This window comes from Branchiostoma floridae, chromosome 6, assembly GCF_000003815.2.
Source record: "Branchiostoma floridae strain S238N-H82 chromosome 6, Bfl_VNyyK, whole genome shotgun sequence".
NCBI lineage: Eukaryota > Metazoa > Chordata > Leptocardii > Amphioxiformes > Branchiostomatidae > Branchiostoma > Branchiostoma floridae.
The window spans coordinates 22,571,249-22,593,488 of NC_049984.1; the positions used below are offsets into that span (position 1 = coordinate 22,571,249).

The following is a 22,240-nucleotide window of genomic DNA, read 5'->3' on the forward strand; positions in this document are numbered from 1 at the left end:
ACAGATAATTATCAATAACAATATTCTAAGTATGGAACTTATTATCATATTATGCATGGTATAAGTGTGCGTAGTATCAGTTTGGTATTTACAGCGATATCTATGTAGCAAGAGGTCAGAGTCAGTGCATACACATGAATGGGCAGCAGTAGGGCTGGGTATCGGTACAGTGTAAGGGTACAAAACCGGTTTTTCTCATTGGACCGGTCCGGAAAAACTGGACCTGAAAAAAAGTCGCTGGACCGGATGTTGGACCTTTTGGAAAATGAACAGATTATATGATCAGACATTCACACATTTGGGGGCTTACTGGTCAAAGAAAATAAAAGAACAAAGTAGAGTAGAGTCTAGTCATTTCTACCAAGTTTTACAATCAATCGTACAGAGGCAGTTAGACTTGAAGGATTTCAAAAAGTCAGTGGGAGTCGAATACTCCACACAACAGATTTCTTTGTATTGAAATGGACTGTTTTTTGGAGTATCTTCCATTCACAAGTTATCACAAACTGAATCAGGTCCAGGTTCAGGTCCGGACCTGAACCTGATCCTCTGGACCTGAACCGGACCTGGAATTGAATTTTATGTACCTGTACCCAGCCCTAGGCAGCAGCCATCTCCAATTCTGTAGGTCTGGCTAACTTGGGTAAGAACTTTGTGCAATCACTACAGCAAGGGGCTGGCAGTGTTCCCAAATATTGAGTGCTTAGCAGAGAAAGCAGCATGTACCATCTCTATTATAGTATGACTCATCTGTGGATCGAACTCATGAGCTACCGACTGCAAAGCGAAAACTACACCCACTTGCCATTAACAGGAAAGGTACACATCTAATATGCATGAGAAGGCCTCAGCTAGCGTGGGTGCCATGCTATTGACTGTAAAGGCCTTTAATTTCATGAGTTTCACCTACCATTCGTCCATGTTAACAGGTACAGAGGTGTCCGAGTCGTGTAGTTGTTTGTGTAAGGCCTGATTCTCAGCTAAGATCTCCTCCACTCGAGTCTTAAAGTCATTCAGTTCCTCCTGAGATAAGTAACAGCAAGGAATATACGTGAGGTGGCATTTGTTTAAACAGGAAAAAATTAACATATGAAATCATTAAAAAAGGTGACAAAATCATACTTTTTCACCCTATACTTTTCAGGACACAACATACAAGGCCCTTAGTACAACAAGGTAAAGGTTAACTGTAAATGCAGAAATGTTCGCGGTGGTTTCATGTTTGCGGTTTTCACAGTAGCCGCTTCGCCGTGAACTGAAAACCACTTTGAACATTTTTCCAGGACAGTATGCTGCTAACACAAACTCAAAACCACAGGGAACACTCTATTTTAACTGCAAAATTAAATCCAAGTGAGCTTAAATGCATCTACAGTACTGTACCTCATATCTGTGTATGGCTGCATCCCTCTCCTGTAGTCTGTCATCGTAAGCCAGCATCAGGGGAGACAGGTACTTAGTATCAACCTGGAGGTGGCAAGAACTTTATTTAGCTACATCAAATACTATAATATAATTGTGGCCTGTTGTTACAAAATTTTGTCAGACATAAAATGGAATGAATCATATAAAAACCTGTGAGCCGAACCTACACTACGTCTTCCTTATAACAAAACTTATCAGCCACAAAGAAATCAGGATAACAGTAAGTTCAGGACAAAAGATACAAGAAGCAACCGTCTTGCTGCAATAACAAGGTCATACACAAGGGGGGCAAAATCAACATTGACCTTTGCTTTCCAGACTCCTACCCAAATACCAAATGTCATCACAATCCATCCAGATTCTGAAGTTGTACTAATTACAAATATCTCAAAGCACATACAGACAGACACAGACACACACCTCCAAACAACACTATTTTTCACTGACTCCAAGGTACTAGTATCTAGACAGTTACACATGAAGAAGACAACATTCTGTACTAACCAGCCAGGGTGGGATGGGTCCTCTTGTTGGCAAGCCTCTGGCATCCTTCCCTTCTTCCTGTACAAAATTGCAGACAGTAAACAATATGGGTTACGCTTACAGTAATGTCCAGCTCACTTTGTATGATAACACTATCATAAACCTCCATGTATCATATAAAGCAAGAAGTGATCTCATACCAGTTTAGCTACGAGCTTACTCTTCCACTGTTTGTGACAGAGAAGACAGACGCTATAGTTATATGCACAGCGTTCCCAGGTTCATTGTAGCGAATACTAGTATTCCCCTAGCTCTTTCCGCACAGTGAACAGTCAGTGGACCACGTCCAATCCTAAGGACTGCAAACCCTTTCAGTAGCGTGCATGCTAGGTGAACCACAAAGCCAGGACCAAACTCACAGATTCTTGGTCCAGAGTTAGGGCCGCTAACCACTGGACTCATGCACACTACAATTGTACGTATAACTTTGCACACAATGAGGGTAACACCACATTGACAGAAAACTGTGTTCTGAGGTCTAACCAAGTACAGCCGTACAGTAATTACACCTCTATCAGAGTAGTCAGCCTCACCCGTTGTGGGGAGGGGGGTCTGTATTTGGCCTGGTATCTGCTCAGCTCCACGTTGAGTCTGTGAACGGTTCTCTTCAGCGCATCGTTCTCATGGACGACCTCCTCTGCCTGCTGTTTGATCAGGGCCAGCTGTCCTGCCTCTGGGGCTGAAACAAAAACAGGAATCAGAAATCTTTAAGTTAGAATTAGAAGTCTTCTTGTTTTTAGCTTCAAAACTCATCTGTATTCAAAATGATTCAGAAGCAACATTAATGCAACATTAATCATTTCAAAGGCTTGATAAGAATTTGAAATGATTAGATTTTGGGCCCCTAGCAGCTTTTTGATGTACTACAGCGGAACAATCTCGTTTTCCCGACATGCTATGGTCGTCATTTTGAAGTGGTAGATACTGTTACAGTAGCTTTTGGGAAAGAGAGTAAGTGGTGTACATTTGTGCCTCCAAGCAGCTTTTTCTGCATTGCAGATCGGAACTTTGTTTCAGACTTTGAAAGAGAATAGCTTGAGAAGGGGTTCAAGGATCATCATATCTTTACAGTTTATACTATAGACATGAAGCATAAGGTCAGTTACATCTATATTAGTATAATTACTGATTTTTGGTATGAAGATAGCTTGAGGGATGATTTACATCATTATACACTGATTATGCAAATCAAGAGCTAATTTGTATAATTAATGAGGAACGTTGAATAAATTCATTTCAACAAATTTATTCTAATCTTAAAACTAGCAAAAGTCTTTGGTAAAGTAAGTGGATCTCAAAAGTTGCATAAGACAATAGAATTGAGTTACCTTGTTCCTGTAATGATTTAGACAGGTTCCTGAGGGAGTGGTTCTCTGCGTGCAGTTTATCGTTGACCTCCATCACGGCCTGTTTCTCCACCAGGAGCTGCTGGTTGTGCTGCTCGGCTGCCTGGAGCTGGTCCTCCAGCCGGGTCACAGTTTCCCTCAGTTCAGCATTTTCCACTAGTTAGGACAAACACAGGTTGTACTGTTCAGAAACTTTCTTCAGAATTTCAAATTAAGCCTAATATAAGATAAGGCAATACTGAAGTCTGACCACGATTTTTTCACAGCATAGGGGTATCTTAGAGTAGGGGGGCCATGTGGCATTAGCAGAACAGGTGTTAGCATTGTAGCGGGTGTTGGGGCTATTCCTTGAAATTCTTTTTGTCTTCATGTAATAATTTTGAGGCCAACTAACATGAAATAAACGTATAATCGGCTTTAGTTTTAGCACATAGAAAGAAGCTTCGTGAAGAGCTAGCACTTATGTCCTATCAAAAGCAGAGGAATAGCCATTGCACCTCCTGTTGTGAGAGACACATATATCAACATGTGGCGGCCAGACACAACAAGACTAAGAAAGAATGAGGTCACTTGAAGATCTGAAGACACTGACAGATAAGATTTGAAGACTCACTCTGTGAAATGTCCTGTCTCTGTGATCCGTTCGTCTGAAGTCGGTCGAAAAACCTCCTCTGCTCTTGCTGCTGGTTCTCCAGCCGGTCTTGGATCTCCTGCTGTTGCCGTAGCAACTGCTCGTTCTGTTTCCGCAGCTCCTGGGTGCTGCTGCTGGGGCGCTGGGACTGGGCTGACCTACGACCTGGGGGCGGGGCCTGCTGCAGCTCATCACCTGATGACCAAAATAATGTAGACAAGTGTTGGGTGCTGCATCAACTAACTGTCATCCAATGTACAGTTGGAAATTTATGAAAAAAATCAAAATATCACAACACGCAGACAGATTTAAAGATGGTCTTTGTTAGTAGTCTTTGTATGATTTGCTCACACAAATTCTTACCAAATTATGTTGAAAAGAAATCTTTCGGATTACAGTTGCTTTTTGGGTAAATCTGGCTGTTTTCAGTATTACAACTGGATGGTAAGACATTATGTGAAAAACACCACACAAGACCTCACACCAAAAAATCTATAAAAAAAACAGAAGTTCTGCTGCTGCACTGCAGTACCAAGGTCATACACCAGGGGGCCGAAAATTGACCTTGACCTTTGTCTACCCATCACCTACCCACATACCAATAACCAAATATCACAATCCATCTAAAGGTTCTGAAGTTATGCCGACTGCAAAGACACAGACACACAAACACAAACAAAACCATTGGCTCATGGATAAACACAACACCTTCATATGGGTGGGTTAGTAGGGATAAAGGGATGGGAAAAAATGTACCACTGCATGTGTAGTTCAGTTAAAAATGTTGTCACACCAAATCCACACCACCACTGAGTCTGCAAGCCCACTTACTGTTCGCTAACTTTTGTTCCAACTTTTCTGTATAGTTGCTCAGTAATTCCTCAGAGGGAGTGCGTTTCTGAAGAGAGCCTCCTAGAGGATGCAACGAGAAGTGCAACAAAGACAACTAATAGACAGGTTTAACGTGTACAGAACAGTTCAGAAGAAGAATATTGTGAGAAGTGTTGTAGACTGTTGAAGACAAAGCACTGAGTGAGGTTCAAACATAAAGTTGGAATCAGTCGTGTTGTCATAATAGCTCTGCTGTAACTTGTCTTAAGTGTAAGAGAAGTTCTAAATTTATCATTTACATTAAAAAAAGCTACAGAGAAGAAGCTTTAATACCTAAAAACATGTCAATAAGTAACATCTGTAATTACATTCAAAACAAGGCCGATATTGCTTATCCATTCATTTTTTTCCTAGAGTTCTCAGTCAAACGTTGAGTAAAACAGAAAAAGCTCCTGGCAAAATAATACCAGTGGCTGAATAGGAATTACTTTGATAAGTACATTTGCAACTCATTTCATTATAAAAAAGCACTCACAATAATGCTGTATAAATTGTGATACAAACACATAACATTGTAAACTTTCCTAGCCGTATCATAGCTCCTCAGTCTCTTCTGTCCTCTCCCCAAATAGTATTATATATTAGTAGAAGAGCTACAATGTATAATATATGGCTGGATACCAGGCTAAATCTTTCCGTCAAAATATAATCTCTCTCACCTACGTTACATTCTCCTACGCAGAGACATCCAAAGGCGCCAGCAAACTGCCTCTTGTCTGTACTCTGCTATCTCAACCGTCACCCTTAGTTCCTGACCGCCCTGCTTATAAATATTAATGAGCTCAACCTTATATATGCGAGATCCCTTTTGAAAACTAAAAGGCATATTGTCTGATTGGCTGACAGCTGGTTTGTGGTGACGCCCACAGGAACTGATGGTGATGGTTGAGATAGCAGACTACAGACAAGAGGCAGTTTGCTGGCGCCGTTGGATGTCTCTGTGTAGGAGAATGCTACGTTATTAACTTGTCCAAGTGTCTAATATAAGACCTTACCTGACACTTCCTCATCAGGTTGTGTGAAGAAGGTGCCCCTGCCCATGTCCTTGGCAGGCAGTTCCGGAGAAGACACTTTCCTGGAGCGCTGGCGACCCTGTTGCGGGGACGTGTGCAAGTCCGCAACCACCATCTGCGCCATCTGATACCAAGGCAACAAGGTTTAAGATTTCAAGGAATTTTGAGAAATGAAGCAACATTGTGTTAATTCATGTGAATATGACACCTTGGAATGTAGTAGTCATAACACAATGAAGTTCACAACACATATATAGACTAACCTTGAAAATTTGTCTCACTGGACAAAGTAAGAATCTTGGACATTACTGATCATACTTTTTTGCAAGAGAAATAAAAGAAGCCATGTTTCTTTTATTGTTAGGCATCTACATCAGGGCTTTACAAAATCCCTCAATAGAGACGACAGGCACCATAGACTTTCTGAAACTTATGATCCACTGCTCACCGAGTCACATGTTCTATCTGCATAAAAGCGCTGTCACAGAAGCAGTGGATTGTGATTCCTTGACAAAGACTTGAGTTAGACAGCCAAAGATTTGGGCAAGTCCAATTTTTTGTGGTGGCAAATATAGTTCAACTTTGTTTCAGAATAAATCTTACCAACATTTGAGTTTACAAATGATGTAGATTAGGCCACAGCAAGTAAATGTTGTGTATGACATCAGTGCACTCGTAAATTTGTTCAAAGTACCAACACACACACACACCTCTGGATCCACCTTCTTGCTTCCCTTACTGCCTTTCTTACTGCCCTTCCCTCTGCCCTTCTTTGTCCTGGATGCCATACTACTGGGTGTGCTGCTCACAGCTGTCAGCTCACTGTCATCACTCTGTGGAACACATCAATAAACAAACTCAGGACTTGCTGGGTCAAAACAGTCTTATGCTAGCCTGGATACCATCCAGTTAGTAGGTTGCTCCTAGTATGTTCACTTCTGGTACCCGTCTGGGGAACTGTACAGTCAAACCTTTTGGTGGTGAGTCAGTTAATGAGCAAATTAAGGAATGGGTACTAGAACGCTCTGTCCAACAGGGGTTTCAACAACAAGCAGATGGAGGGCATTGCAGGTCACAGTTGGAACGCCTGTTCAAACAAGCACTTGAACCCATTCCTTAATTTGCTCAAGTGTAGGGACCAATCAGCGCCCTTGTTCAAAATTTGGACGATTACAGACGTTAGAGATGTCAAGGTTCCCAGACGGAATAGTACAAAAAAAATTTTAAAGCCTATATAGTGTACAATAAAAGTCAGAGTGAGAAGCGACTGTATATATATTAGCGTATTGATAATAAACGTCAGAGCAAACTACTATCCGGATGGTACCCACACAAATTTGATTTCTTGATTCTCAGATTTTTCAAGTAAAAATATGGCAAACAGACACAATAGAAGCTGAGGATAGAGTCAGAAAAACATGAATATGACTGTATTAACTCCATACAGCTTAGAGAACCAAGGCACAACCCAGGTCCTAAGGCTTTGATATGAAATTGTTTTTCCAGTTAAGCATTCTTGTTTAAATCTGAGAAACAACAAAATAGATTTGTGTGGCCTTATTCATTTTCTCCTACAGCAAGATTTCAAAGCTTACCTTTCCAACAAGTTTACGATCATTGAAGATGAACTGCTATCATGGTACAAAGCATGCATTAGTCTCATACATGTACAACAGTAAGACAGACAAACTATCATCACCTGGGCTCGAAATACTTTTTTCTGCATACCTGCACTGGTGAAAATTACCTACAAATTTTACCTGCACCGCTCTGGATTTAGGAGGTATGGATCATACTAAAATTGTTCAGGAACCATTGCTGTTTTTTCTTTTTATACCTTATACAGTAGGTGGTAACAGTCAAAGAAGCTAATAACAATCCACATATACCTAGTACATAATATGACATTTATGTATAAAACCCAGTACATGGACAAGCGCAGTTTAGGTGCAGGTAGACACCAGAAATACCTGCACAGCTCCAATTTCACCTGCACTAACCTGCATACATGTACGTAGGTGGTATTTCGAGCCCTGGTGTACAACAGTAGGAGAAAGACAACAAAACTATCATCACAGAAACTGACATATGACTATAAGAATCCTTATTTCCCAGTCTGGAATACAGAGTTCAAGAAAGAAAGTCAGTCAGTATCTTACAGGAAGAGAAGAAAAATTCCCCAGCAATTTTATGTAGCTTGCATGTCGACTGCGACTGAAATATTTATGTTGACTCGTGTTTATACTTGTAAACAGGATATGGTGATATGACTTGGGGCAAACCATTTCCAATCCAGGGAGAGCCTGCATGCAAAATTTTTATTTTAGAGAAATGAAATGACACCAAACAGCAACAGGTATGTAAAATCTCTATATTTGTGTGTGCTATCTTTCTAACACAAGAAAAAGCAGTTGACATCCAAGTTGGGTTGGTAGTTTAAACCACACCAGACAGAAAGCATACTTGTGGAGAAATAGAATGGTACAGGCACCGACAACGCAAACTAAACTAAAGACAGAACAACTATGTGTTAGTACCAGGAACTCGTCCAGACCGGCCTGAAGTTGAGCTGGGACGTCTGTTCTGTCCTGTTGGGTACACAGCAGCACACAGTGGGTCAGTACACAACACACGATTCACTTATTATAACTACTGAAGTTCTAGTGGCACACACACAGTGAGTATAGGCTGTCACAACAGCAAACCATAATTATAACTTCTCAGCAAGCCAGCCATATTAATTAAAAGTAGTATCTAATAATGTAAGTCATTCACCTACGCTAGTTATGCTATCTACATACCAAAAATCTTGATGATCCGTCAACACATTCTTGAGCTATTCTCTTTTGAAACTGCACCTGCAGTTCATAAAAAGCTACTAGGAGGCCAAACTGGCAGCATTTACTCTCTTCCCCAAGAGCTATTTACCACTCATAAGACTACCTTGACAGAACTTTGTGCTCTCCAACCTACTACTTATCTACAGTACGTCCAGCGGCTAATGGGAGACCATCACGGCCAGATCACCCCCAGGCAGCTTTGCCAGCTCGCTGCCAATAGGCGGAACTGGAGAAGGCTTGCAGTCGCCTGCGCTGCAGCCGAACGATGATGATGATGATGATGATGATGCCCTACAAGCTTGTCTATTAGAGACTCAAGCTGACTTTTCTATGTAACAGGCATCACAATGTTGGACGGTCTGAAGGGCCAATGAGAACCTAGCAGAGTTAATCAGCAAAATTTGCCCCTCAAAATAAAGGAAATTGCATTTCAGAGGGTGTAGGTTTCAAAATTTTCCCAGGAAAAATACACCCGGACCCCCCTAGGATCATTGCGCCTTCGACAGGATTTCCATTCAAATCCAGGGACGGAAAAAAATTCCAGGCTGGCTAGAACACTGACCCTGCCTACCTACCCTGAAAAGGTTTTACAGTTAGCAGCTAAGCCGTAATTCGGGAGATCCAGATCATACAGTTCCCTACCTTTCCACTCTTTCTGGGTTTGCTGTATAATGGATCTCCCTGTTCCCTGAGTTCGGCTTCCCTGTCCAGTTGGTGGTACAGCGGTGCTGGCGCCACGGCGGACGGACCCGTGTCTCTCTCCGGCGGGGTGCTAGGGGGCGTCGGCATCCTGTCGCGGTCGGACAGCGTCCCTAGCCTGTTGTCCCTGTCTGGTGGTACTGTGGCATACCTGTGTGGGATGGGATGCATAATGAACATGGGAACGTGGGACCGCGTGGCATAGTGGGACTGCGTGGCGCAATCGCCAGCACGTTTGAGTTCAAACCCTGACGTGTCACCGGTCTTGTGCCCTTGGGAAAGGCACTTTACACGACTTTCCTATATAGGCTACAAAAGTCTTCAGCAAATTGAAGTTGGTAGCCTCAAAAACAAAAGAAGAAGAACATACCTAAAAAAATCAGTGGACCGGATTTTGGACAGATTAGAAAATGAACTCATTATATCGACAGGCATCCACATGTTTTGGGGCTTCCTGGTCCAAGAAAATAACAAGAAATGAAGTATTGAGTTTATAGTCACTTTTACAGTCAAAAGTACAGACCGAGGCAGTTAGCCTTGTTTACATTCAAGATAGGATTTTAAAAATTGATACTAGCCCTAACAGACATAGCCTGATTAAATCTGGCTTATAGCAGCCCGCCCAACATCTGCCTGCCCCCTAGTTACAGCCCTGGACAGCGGAGTTTGCGTTACACAGACTAATATATAACAGACACTCCACCAAACAGATTCCTTTACAGCAAAATGGACCATTGTTTGGAGTATCGTCTATTCACAAGTTTTCACAGAGAACCAGGTCCAGGTTCAGGTCTGGACCTGATCCTCTGGACCTGGACCTGAAATTTCTGTACCCGTACCCACCCCTACAAGACAGAGAACAGTCTTACACAGGCAAACGTGATGTCAGAAAACCACAAATTCCTCGGACAGCTTTGGGGAATCTACGCCTCGTGGACATGTTGCATCTTTCTACTTAGACGAGGAGGTTAAGGAATGGAAAGAATTGCCTGGGAACGGAGTAACTGTTTTAGTGTTTACTACAAGATACTCCATCAAACTGTCAGCTGCACATTTTGTTTGAAGGTCTGTTTGCATTGCTGTCACAACCAATGAAATTCCATGTGGATACAGTGCATATTTGTGCAAAAGGTCATAGTTAAAGAATTTGGTTCTGAATATTGATAAATGAAAGCCTGGTATTGATATGAAAAATGATACAACATTTAGTTATAATAAGTACTTTAAGGGCTGTGCTTGCTGACTACTTGCAAGCATACCTTTCCAATTAGGAAAAGGTTGGAAAAGTGTTTCAAACACTGCAGTTTGAGAAGGTAAAAATCAGGGATTTACACTATGCTGGGATTAATTGGGCACCTGCGATGTGTTTCAACCAGCAACAGGGACGTTTTTGTTATTTTGAAAAAAATTTTGGCCTTGGAAAATGCAGGAAATAGTGTTCATGAGGCCACACCAATTTAATTTCTTGGTTCACGGATTCGCTCGCTCCTATTTTTGGAAAAAAAAATAAAATAAAAATTATCACTCAGCAAATTTTCACCATAAATGAAACCATTCACCAACTTTCTGGTGTAGTAAATTGGCCTTTATATTATAAGCTCCTTAAAGTGTGGGTACAGGTGCTGTTACTGTACAATAATAGTGTTTTTGTACTTTTTTGAAGCTGAAAACTTTTTTCTTCTATGTTTTGGATTAGCCGTTACCTTTACCCCAACCATTTTACAATTTTTATTTTTATTTTTATTTCGCCCTCTCGCTCCATATTTTTTATGAAAAAATCCATGAACCAAGAATTTAAATTGGTGTGGCCTGAGGGTCATAAATTTTCATATCCCCTGCAATTCTTGCCTGCACCACTTCAAGGGCACTTGCCATGTGGTTCCTAGGCACTATGATGCCCCCTGCATTGTGAATAAAACCGAGCCTCTACCAGGGTCTATGGATCAGTGGTCTAATAGTATTGGACAAAGATATTTTCCTCAACATGTGCTATTGACTCTATTTGTCCAATTTCTACTATTAGACCATCTCAATCCAAGGAGCAGGGTACTCAGGCTAGAGAGAACCCTGGAGAATGCTGTGTGTTTTCAGATGCAGCCTTGTTCAGCTAGCTGTAGTCTATTCTAAACATCATTTCCATGACAACTGAGCGGACTAAAGCCAAACAAAACATGGTGCTTAAGTGGCACGATCCCTCGATCTCGGAAGTTAAGCGACACGACTGTCCGGTCAGTTCTTGGATGGGCGTCCGACCAAGGACGACTTGGATTACTGTAGCCGGACCAAGCAATGACAGGTCATTCCACAAAATCGTCTTCCGGGAGGGACGTAAAACGGGGGTCCCGTGCTCGAGGAGGTGCCTCGACCACGTTAAACAGCCTCATTACCCACTTTGGGTACCTGCCTATGGCACTGGCTGCAAATCTTACATTACCGGTACATCTAACATCTTCCCCAGGTTTAGGGGCCTGTCAGTTGAGAGCATCATCTCTTCCACTCTTCTCGATCATGGAAGATCCCCTCCTCCTCCAATCTATCTAGTCTGCCCAGTCTGTACTTCGTCAGTATCTCCTGTAACACCAGATAAATTTGAATTTGAATTAAAATTTAAGTCACTGACCCATCGTCCATGTCCAGGTCATCAGAGTACATCTCACTGTCCACATCACTCATCTCCTCCTCCTCCAGACTCCTGCGGTCCATACTGCGGAAACTGTGCCCGCTCTGGTCCAGTCGGAACGTGCTCCTCAGCGTCCCGTCGGGGCTGGCGTCCGCGTACGGGAGCCCCACCTTCGAGCTGGTGAAGCTGGCGTTGAGGAGGGCGGTGGCAAGGGCGGACGGGGGCTTGGGCGGCTCTTTTGGCGGAGGAGGGGATCGTGGGACGGCGGCGAAGGCGGTGACGGGAATCAGGGAGGAGGCAATGTGGCTCTGTGGGGGAAGGACAAAACTTTATTGTGCAACAATTGTTGTAGCTACAATGTGTGGCATTTGTATATACTGTAAATGCATTTAAGTTTGCGGGATTTAATTTTGCGGTTGCAGGAAAAAGGACTTTACGTGGTGGTTTTAAGTTTGCAGTCTCTTACTGCCTGGAAAAATGTTTTGCGCTGAATTCAAAAGAACCCCCAAACAATGAATGTATGATGCTAAAATCAAGGAAGGTTTCGGCACCAAATTTGGTCACCTCACTACAAATGCAAATTAGTGAGCTATATGTCATTCCCTACGAATTATGGGAAATGAAAATATTCTGCCTATGCTGCGCATTATAGAATTTAGGTGCATGCAGGCCCTCTTACTGCAAGCTAGACCAGCATTTTCAGACATGCGATAAATTTTTGTTGGAAATGACAACAATATATATTACATAAAGCATTCAATTAATTAACAAACAATTACTTTAGAATTTTATATAAACACATATTGTAGCATTTGAAAACAATTTCATTATGTTTCAATTATATACCAAGTTTATAACATTGAATAACTGAGAAATAATAAAAATGACTCTATTCTCGGGGCAAAACATTAGACCTTCACTATCGCAAATATGTCACTCATTGTTTACTCTATTAGCTGTAAAACAATTCAATCATGTTGTACAATCAAGTACTTCATGCATGCCCCCCTCCCCACCATCCATGGCTGAGGCGGCAAAGACTTGACTGATTGTCAGCAACAAACTCAGATGAACGTTGGCGGATCTTACAGTAGTTTATCTTTCATAATTGCCATAATCCTATCATAACTCGTTACTCTATTCATGTACGTACGTACGAGACACAACGTGTACAGCGTCAGCTGGCACCCGTGGAATTCAAAACAAAAACAAAGGGCCAACCCACGCGACGGTTGGCGGCTTGTGTGCAGATTTCACCGCCTAGCGCCTCGACCCTTGTCCTTGGGCGGGGTCTCTAAACTCCAACCCTCTACAAAAACTCACCAGTCACCACACTTCAGGAAAATTTACAAGTCGTGTAAGAAGAAACCAGACTTAGCGGGGAAAATCGTTTCCACATGTGTCAGTTAAACGAGGTCGTTCCGCTTGCCCCTACGGTCTTTCAGTCACTCCCTACGGAGAGGTCTGGAAATAATCAACTTTTCATCCATCTGGATCGCCTCTCCAAGCCCGGGCATTCAAACAAACAACAGCCAAGTCCAGCTGCCTTTCTTCTCGACCGTTAATGGGTATTTAAAGAGACATATGTCCCCGAGACTTACCATGCCGCCCCCTTTTTTCCCCTTGCCTTTCTTCTTGTCCTTCCCGCCCGCCATGTTGAATTGAAACGCCCGTATGGAACATGCGCGATGTGCGCATGCTCAACGAAGCTAATTAGTTGCTATGACAACGGGTGTTAAATGACAATACAAGTGGATGATGATATATAGGATAAGTTGGCGCACTTGTAATAACGTTACGGTGCAAGATGATATCGAAAACATGGTTTTAATTAGGCCATGTAGATTCAATTACATGGATGTCATCCCGTACGCAAAAAAAGTTTTGGACTAAACTTTCACGGTAGGAAGCAAAATGAGCAAATATTTTGCCATAATTTACTGAAAAGGAATTGTGAAAGGATGCTTAATGTTATATCGTTGACTACTAAAAACAATTTCAAAGTTAAAGAAGATATACAAGAGTAAAAATGAAGAATCTATTGTTCGGTTTACCATACTCTGTGTGTTTTTTCAACCTTTCTGACCACTTAAATTTCACAAGGTTCTTTTCAACCTCCTTGGATTTCATAATGAAGATTTTATTATCAATTTTGGGTTTCCCAGAGGATTTCATGAATATAATCCATTATCAACATAGCCTTACCATTAGAAAACATAATTATGAAACCTTGTCTTAATGTAACAGGAGGGATCCTAATGACCTAATCCCAACAGTTGTTTTGCAAAGGCACAACAGACACTAAACTTTTGTGAGCTGAGCTTTAATCCTTTACAGTAGATTTTTTAGCTGCTTAATCGCACACTCCATTTGCCAGTGTTTTTCGTGCAATTATCCAAATGGTGCAACAAACTAGCTGCACCGCACCACGCATGTTTGTTTCTTTCTGTTCTTACTCACCCCTCCTATTTGAACATAACTTCACAAACTTCAAAAATATGGACTTGAATATTCACACTGTGTGAACTGGGTCTTAATCCTCTCCATTCCTTCCACTATCTTCCATCAGTTACATCAAGAACATTAATGTCACTCATATATAACTTTACATATATTCTATGTAAAAAAAAATTATATTTAAATCTTTAAGGTTAACCTCCTTGATCAGACTTAGATCTTATATAATATCTTATATATATTCAGACCTAACAAAAGCTTGAAATGCCAGTGCTCTCTGCACATCAAGCTACCAGTATCCTTGGCATTGTTGTTATTTTACTGGGTTTTGACAGTATTTAAGTCTTTGCTGTGCCTCCACCAAGCTGTTGAACAGCAGAAGTCCTTCTCAGTCATATAATAAAATATCAGTCCTTTTTGATGTTCCTGACATCATGAAGAGTTGTGGTCCTGTGTAAGGTTCCTGACTTTGTCTATGTTATGATCCACGGCGTTCTGTAGGAACTGCAGCCATGATGAGTCAGCCTCCGAGGTGAAATGTGAGGACCTGAATAGAAACAGAACAACATACCTATTGTTTTATTTATTGTTTCTTGATATTTTCCAAGGAGATTTTATCAACTCCTTGATATTTTCAGACTTCTGGGTAACCCGATTCAGTTTTGACAAACTGATTTTCATCGGGGCCCAGGTACTGGAAATAAAAAACACGTTGCAGAGAAAACAAATTAGAATGACGTTACCCCAACAGCAACTTTTTTACAGATTTCCGATAGCAAAAACTGTATTGGATGAGTAGGGCTCTTTGGGTGCCGCCATTTTGTTTCCCACAATGCAAATGGAGTGGTGTATGATGGGAAGTGGTTTCATGTGTGCGATTTGAAAAGAAAATGTATTGAGAGTGGCATTGTGGTTTTGTTTAAGTATCAATACTAGCCTAAAATGAGCTTCTGAACAATGTGAAAAGCATTTAAAGAAGACACATTGTCAAGTAGTTTTGATACTTACTTTGCCATATCCAAAGCATTCTTTAGTACTCCAGATAGTGCTAAGGCCTGTGAAAAGATAAACAGAAGTTTGAGCGAGAGCACTTATTAACAAGACCAATCTACCAACCAAACGTTGTGACAACTTGCCCAGCACAAGAGATATCGAAATTAGAAGTTCTGCTGCAGTTCTGTGCAAAGCTCAGGTTGGGGCCCAAAATCCAATCATTTTGAGGTCTCTTCAAGACCTAACTGCATATCAATTATCAATACAATCCATCCAGCCCCCAATGAATAAACTAATTACAAGCTAATTTCTGGTATGCTTTTATCATATTTCTTATCTAAGACCCTTTTAATCATTACAAACTATGAACAGGTTCCATTAAAAACTAAAACAGAGAGAAAGTCTTACGTTTGTTCTAACTGCAGAGTGGTCCATGGGTGGATATAGTGACAACACTGTATCATCAACACTGGAGAAACATAGCAAGACGTTAGATTTCCAATACCAAGACCATAACTGTCTACAACAACCTGAAGTCATACTGAAACATTTCTTTAGTAGCATTAACAGGGCTGGAAATACTTTTTTCTACATGCCTGCAGTGGTGCAGGTAACATTGAAAATTACCTGCACCAGACAAATTTTACCTGCACCACTCTGAATTTAGGAAGTATGGATTATACTAAAATTTCTATTTTTACTTTTATACTTAATAGGTGGTAACACTCAATGCAGCTAATAAAAATCCACATACATCTATTCTACATCATATGACATTTATGTATAGAACCCAGTACATGGACCAGTGCAGGTTAGGTGCAGGTAGACACCAGAAATACCTGCACTAACCTGCATCTGCAGGTGGTATTTCGAGCCCTGATTACAAAGCCCAGAGGGCCTAGGTTCTAGTCCCCTGATATGCTCTCAGACTAACGTTGTGAGCTTGGAAAAATTTCCTCACTTCACTCAGGTGAAAATGAGTACCAAGTTTCAGTTAGGAATGTTCCCTGGATAGAACATCCTGTGTTTGAAGAGAGCCACACCTCAAGCACATAAAAGAACCCACTGTACACTTGTCTAAAATAGTATGGGTCCATCAAAGTGTATACTAAGTAAATCAAATAAATCTGTCAAGATATGCAGCTTGTACTCTTCAGTGCAGACCATTAGGCAGTTTACCGTGTATGCAATATACACAACTAATACCTTAAAAGGAAGTTAAAATAATGCCACAGGAGATCTAAGCAACAGTTTTTAAGTGGATAAGTGGTCATCCTCCTACACAGGGACATCCAACAGCAAAACCACCTGTCTGGATGTACCCTGCTTTCTCAGCTGTCACCCTTAGTTCCTGACCGCCCTGCTTATGAATATTCATGAGCTTACCCTTATATATGCAAGAACCCTTTTGAAAACTTAAAGGCCTATTCTCTGATTGGCTGACAGCTGGTTGGGGGGGGGGGGGACGTCTACGGGAATTGGTGATGAAGGTTGAGATAGCAGAGTACAGACAAGAGGCAATTTGCTGGCGCCGTTGGATGTCTCTGCATAGGAGAATGCTTTCCTCATGACCACAATGAAAAGCGGCCTGCAGGCCGATTTGAGCTTTCAAGGATGAACAAGGGTTCAAACAAACGAACAAACAAATAAACTTACTGTGGACTTGTTTGATTCACCACATCTGCCGTGTCATCCAGCTGTGCTATTCTCTCCAGAGTGTCACATTTTCCACAAGTCTTCACGGCGCCCGAGATTTTCTTCAGACAGGCCTTGGTGGCCTTGACCAATCCCAGACAGGGCGCCATCAGGGCCTTGTCAGACTCTGTCCAGCACTGCTCCCTGTTGTCTGGGTGCTCTGAGTCCTCTATCTGTAGCTGATCTAGTGATGTTATACCTGCATCGTTGTCTCTGGCCTGTAGAAAAAAGAAAGATCTAATAGGGCCTTCACACTGAAACTGAATCAGCAGGAATCAAGCAGATCCAGCCAGAATGAAGTATTTGCAAACTTTGTGCCACATTTGGGGCCATTTGGGTGGGAATTCCAAATGGACCTTAGATCCCCTTCACACGAGAAGGAATGAGCCAGAATGCCGTCAGAATGAAAATTCTTTTCTATTCCTGGGAATTCGAAGTGGCTTGCCATTTTGGTTCTCCATCGAATGAGATAAGAATGTTTTGAATAATGTTGGAATGCTGTAGAATGGACTTTGAATGCCATTCTATATTTCTCCACTTCAAATGCACCTCAAAAGTTCTTAGCACGTCAAAAACCTTTGGGCCAGCCAAAAGAACAGGTACAAATATCTGGAATGCACTGAGAATTTCATTCTGACAGCATTACGGCTCATTCTTGCTCTCGTGAGCCTTAAAGGGGCCCTAAAGTTTGTCTAGAAAAAAAAAAAGAAACAGGTGTCCTGAAAAAAGGTGGCCTTCACATTATCAAAAACAATGCATATGAAAGAAAAAATTTATTTTTCTTTCAACAGATTTGTTCAATGTAACAAGAGCACCGGCACAAGAGAACATAGCCAACGTTGAAAATCGTGGACCCCCCCCCCAAAAAAAAACAGCCCCATTCCGAAGACTGCAAGGGAGTCTAAGTGAACACTGTTTTTGAACGTTTGAAGATTGTATACAGAATAAAAACAGTTCTCATTTGAGAGAGTTTGTTTGAAGAAAGAAGCCATACTGATATTTGATAGAAAGATTTTTTTACCTCCTCAATTTCCTGCAATGCATCTTGAACAAGACTTGAAGTGTTTCTGATGATCAGTAGCACTGCTTCCTTGTTGTCTATTACAGGAAAACAGGGAATATTGTTAATGTGTACTTGGTCATTGAACAGCCCTGTCCTTGGTGCTGAACACTCTTCATCGGGCCTAAGAAAAAAATGTGTTGTGCTCTCCTGAGTTACTGAATAATACATAAGATTTAATATAATGATAAATTTTGTTGGAAGAAGATGTCCCTACTTTTTTCCTTTGTTGCTGAGTACATCATACTATTTGCATTTGAAATTTTGCTGTTTATTGTAACAATCATAACTATCAAATACACTAACCATATGACAAATCTTCATGTTGTGTGGTAACAAGAGATAGAGGCAACAGAAATATCTACGTATTACCTTTTGGAAGTCTTGAAAAGTGATCGCAACATTCCCACACACTACCAGTGGCAAAGAGCTGGGCAGAAGACCTGGGTGGGGAAATGTTGTGTTTCAATCAACAAGTTGCAAACATTATTTCAGACGTAATTTAAAGTGTCTGCACAGCTTCACTAAGACTTGTCTATAGTATAATTCTTAGCATGAAAGTTCATCTGTATTGGTAGAATACATTACAGAAAATACTAAAATATTACTTCCAACACTGGAATTAGCACTGTAGGGCCAAAATTTACGCCTCTAAATTTTTGTACGAACTCTGTTGAGCTTCTTCAAAGAATGAACCATTCTATCTCCAGCAGTGACTTCAGGAACATACCACTTTTGCAGGAGGGGGTCAGAAGTATCAAAAAGTCTATAAAATTAAAATTATAAGTGTTAATTCCAGTTATGGAAGTAAAGCATTTTCTATAATTCTCCTTTTTCTTATACAAAACAACAATACAGCAAAATTAGATATGTTGGCAAGGGAATATGTGGACTTCAAAAAACCTACCCCTTGCCCACATTTTTGATGATTTGGTTGACGAGATCTTGGAGTTCATCAACAACAGACATCACAGACAGCTGGACAGACTTTCTCAATGTCATTCCTACAACATGCAAGAGGAAAACATTACAACACTAAGTCAGCTTATATCATTACAGGGTACCCATATAATATGAAACCTCTACAACCTGACTCCTTCTTAACCTATAGTTGTATCAAAGTTGAACTGTGATTTTCAACAGAGTCGGGGGGCACCATAGACTCTCTGCAACTTATGATCCACTGCTCACCAAGTCATGTGTTCTATCTGCATATCACAGCAGCGATGGATTGCTCATTTCTTGTCAAAAACTGGAGTTGGTTAGTTGAAAATTTGGTAAAGTCTAATTTTGGGTGGTTAGAAATTACAGCTGTGCTTTGATCAAACTTTCAACATTATTTTACAGAGCTTGTGTTGATACATGTACTTAGTATTAGGGTCTAATTAAAAGAGTTTATTGTTTTCAACAGTTTCAAAGATACAATGGCCTTCTTTGCACCAACAGATCTCGAGGACCAGTTGGATACTGTTTGGATACTAAGTAACCTTTGCCCACAATAGATCTACTTGGAGATTACAATCACACCTACCCTGATCCTTAGGAAGTGAGCAGAAAGTTGAGACCATGGCCAGGACTGACTTCTCTACTCCTTCTATCAGTGATTTGCTCTCCTGTAAAACACAGACAATTGGTTATTAAGGATACCAGGTAAAAGAAAGATGTAACCACACTTACTAGCAAGAGTAGGGGTGACCCGGTGTGTGTGGCTATAAGTATTAGGCACAATCTAGACACAGTTTTTCCCGATATCGGCGAGCCGACAACCTCTTGCCGACAGCTTTTTTTCAGCGTCTAGATGGAACTGCAATATTGCCATAAAGATATCGGCAGACTTTCTCCCGAAAGGTCCGTAGCATTCGCCCGATAGCTTAGCAGGGGTCCCCAATAGCTTAGCAGGGGTCCCCAACAACTTCCGTGTGCGTGTAGATGTGTCCCGACTTTGGGAGGGCTCATTAGCATATAATGTGGGCTCATTAGGCTATATAGCTGTTTATGACTGCAAGCGGCACGGGTGTCCCACCCCTAACGTTCCAGATTCCTCCCAACATCTCCACAGATATCGGTAAAAACTGTGTCTAAATTGGGCCTAAGTAAAACACGGGTGTCAAAGAGCACTATTTCCACTACTAGCTAACGAAAAATCATCATGATTTGTTCTGAGGTTGGGATGCTAATATACCTCCTCTGATGGCACCGGTGGTTTGGAGAACATCAGGCACATTTTGGTGGCTTCGTGGGACATTACCTTGAACGTAGCACCTGGAGAAAAGAATCAAAATTTAGTGCTGTAATATTTGTACTTTTTGTAACATAAATATAGTACTAGTATAACATGTCTGATGATGATAAATATTACATCTCCCCAGGAAAAGGGTTTTCCCTATAATATGAATTTATCTTAACTGTGAACTGTTAGCTATCTAAGTACACGAATTATCTTTCTGCTTACTAATATTGCATCTCTAAGGCTATGTTCATTCGATTACAGTAAGTGGATAACATCCTTTTTTCTTATTATCCTATTCATCAAACAACAAAAAAGCTGCAAAATGAGCAAACATATGCATGCTAACATATGTATGTATGAAAAAATATTGGATAAAATATTAATAATCATCTAGTCTAATGTCATGGAATGCCAAAGTTCATTACAATTAGTCAATGAAGAAGACCTAAAAGATAAAAAAGTAATGTTATCTAATTCATTGTTCGTTATAACATTATACTTTGTGTGTTCAGTCATTTGCTCAACCTTCCTGACTACTTAGCTGTAGATTTCATAATGAAACCAACTTTTCTGGTCCAAATCTTTTTTTCTTAACACGCTTGCATCTGTTTTAGGGTTCCACACAATAAGAATTGTCATTCATGATTGAATCAACGTGGTCTAGATATACTTTGCGTCAGTGAATCCTTTTCCTTACCCAGTCGTTCCCAAAAAGTTGGCAGGTTGAAATCATCTTGAGGTTGCCTCCTTGACTCTCCTTCTTTGGGAAAAAGCATAAATTCAACCGTTACGTCTTTGAATTCCTGTCATAAGCCACATGAAAATGGTAAATATCAAAAAAGACTTGGCAAACTTTTCGCCCCCCCCCCCTCCCCACTATATAACGTTACCGACTATGTATTCATATCGTAATTATCGAAAAATGAGACTCATGAAGTACACCAAGATAACAGTGACTGTCTGCTTACCTTTCAGTTGCTCTGTGACCAACTTGAGGTTAGAATGGAGGCTGTCCAACTGATTCGAGACGTTTTCGGACATTTTTTCGTCCATGGCGGCGGCCATGTTTTCTGTGATGCAATCGCGAGGGGTCATTTGAGGTCACGGGACGTCCCGTACGCACTACTGTAAATGTAGAAATGTTTGGCATTGCGGTGTTTTTATGTTCACGGTTTTTACGGTGTCAAAACTAACGCGAAAATTTTTGTTCAGTATTTTCACCACCTTTCGTTGTCTAAAAAGTTACTTTTTAGAACAATGAATAAATATTTAGATGTTTAGACCACGTAAGCTGCTAGAAATTATTTTCCATTACATTTAATAGCCTCAGTGTAAAGTCTTGAAATTACGGCTACTGGTTTAACTGCAACTGGCTGTTATACACAATGTTGCATGTATAGTACTGTACACATGTAGTAGTGTGTACTTAAAGGTACATCATGTAAGATTTTGGCAAAAATTGAAAATATTTTCGAGAACAAATTCACTAAAGTTTCAGCATATATGCATGCATCATACGTTTTTCGTATTGTGAACAAGCTACAAAAGTTATGCTGAGTTTCTGAAACCGTCTCAAACTAGACCCGTACTATAAACAACAACATACGAACTCATACAGTATTACTATGCAAACAAATGGCAAGAAAATATACTCTATGTTGTTTTCATAATCTTACATAATAGTAGCCTGGATAAATGTACCATCCTATTGAGCGATACCCGCTGTCCTAAAAACGATTTTTTTTCTGGGCAGGCTCGCGATCGGTAGTAATCGGATGGCTCCAGGACCGACATGAT

General features: G+C 40.9%; 2 protein-coding genes across 3 annotated transcripts in view; both read right to left on the bottom strand.

Annotated features, from left to right (window-relative positions):
• LOC118418208 (centrosomal protein of 89 kDa-like) overlaps window positions 1-13,723 on the bottom strand; it is a 27,596-nt gene extending 13,873 nt beyond the window's left edge. The window contains exons 1-14 of the mRNA XM_035824048.1: window positions 13,610-13,723; window positions 12,009-12,316; window positions 9,332-9,539; window positions 8,387-8,437; window positions 6,560-6,682; window positions 5,832-5,973; window positions 4,777-4,857; window positions 3,928-4,140; window positions 3,297-3,470; window positions 2,502-2,647; window positions 1,930-1,986; window positions 1,384-1,467; window positions 911-1,023; window positions 588-634 (exon numbers count right to left, since the gene is read on the bottom strand). Of these exons, the coding sequence (XP_035679941.1) occupies window positions 588-634; window positions 911-1,023; window positions 1,384-1,467; window positions 1,930-1,986; window positions 2,502-2,647; window positions 3,297-3,470; window positions 3,928-4,140; window positions 4,777-4,857; window positions 5,832-5,973; window positions 6,560-6,682; window positions 8,387-8,437; window positions 9,332-9,539; window positions 12,009-12,316; window positions 13,610-13,663 (1,801 nt within the window). The 5' untranslated portion in view covers window positions 13,664-13,723. The remainder of the gene's footprint in view (window positions 1-587; window positions 635-910; window positions 1,024-1,383; window positions 1,468-1,929; window positions 1,987-2,501; window positions 2,648-3,296; window positions 3,471-3,927; window positions 4,141-4,776; window positions 4,858-5,831; window positions 5,974-6,559; window positions 6,683-8,386; window positions 8,438-9,331; window positions 9,540-12,008; window positions 12,317-13,609) is intronic.
• Window positions 13,724-14,896: 1,173 nt separating this feature from the next.
• On the bottom strand, window positions 14,897-21,593 carry LOC118418569 (cyclin-D1-binding protein 1 homolog). Of its 2 annotated transcripts, none has more exons than XM_035824560.1 (11): window positions 21,412-21,593; window positions 21,141-21,203; window positions 20,396-20,475; window positions 19,745-19,826; window positions 19,121-19,217; window positions 18,586-18,656; window positions 18,175-18,251; window positions 17,115-17,371; window positions 15,867-15,927; window positions 15,474-15,520; window positions 14,897-15,012 (listed from the first exon to the last, which is right to left on the bottom strand). In XM_035824560.1, the coding sequence occupies exons 1-11, from the start codon at window positions 21,536-21,538 to the stop codon at window positions 14,898-14,900; spliced, it is 1,077 nt and encodes a 358-aa protein (XP_035680453.1). In that variant the 5' UTR covers window positions 21,539-21,593; the 3' UTR covers window position 14,897. The 2 variants fall into 2 exon arrangements, with proteins under 2 accessions (XP_035680453.1, XP_035680454.1); XM_035824561.1 differs by having other exon boundaries at window positions 21,141-21,200; window positions 21,412-21,536.
• Window positions 21,594-22,240: the final 647 nt, after the last annotated feature.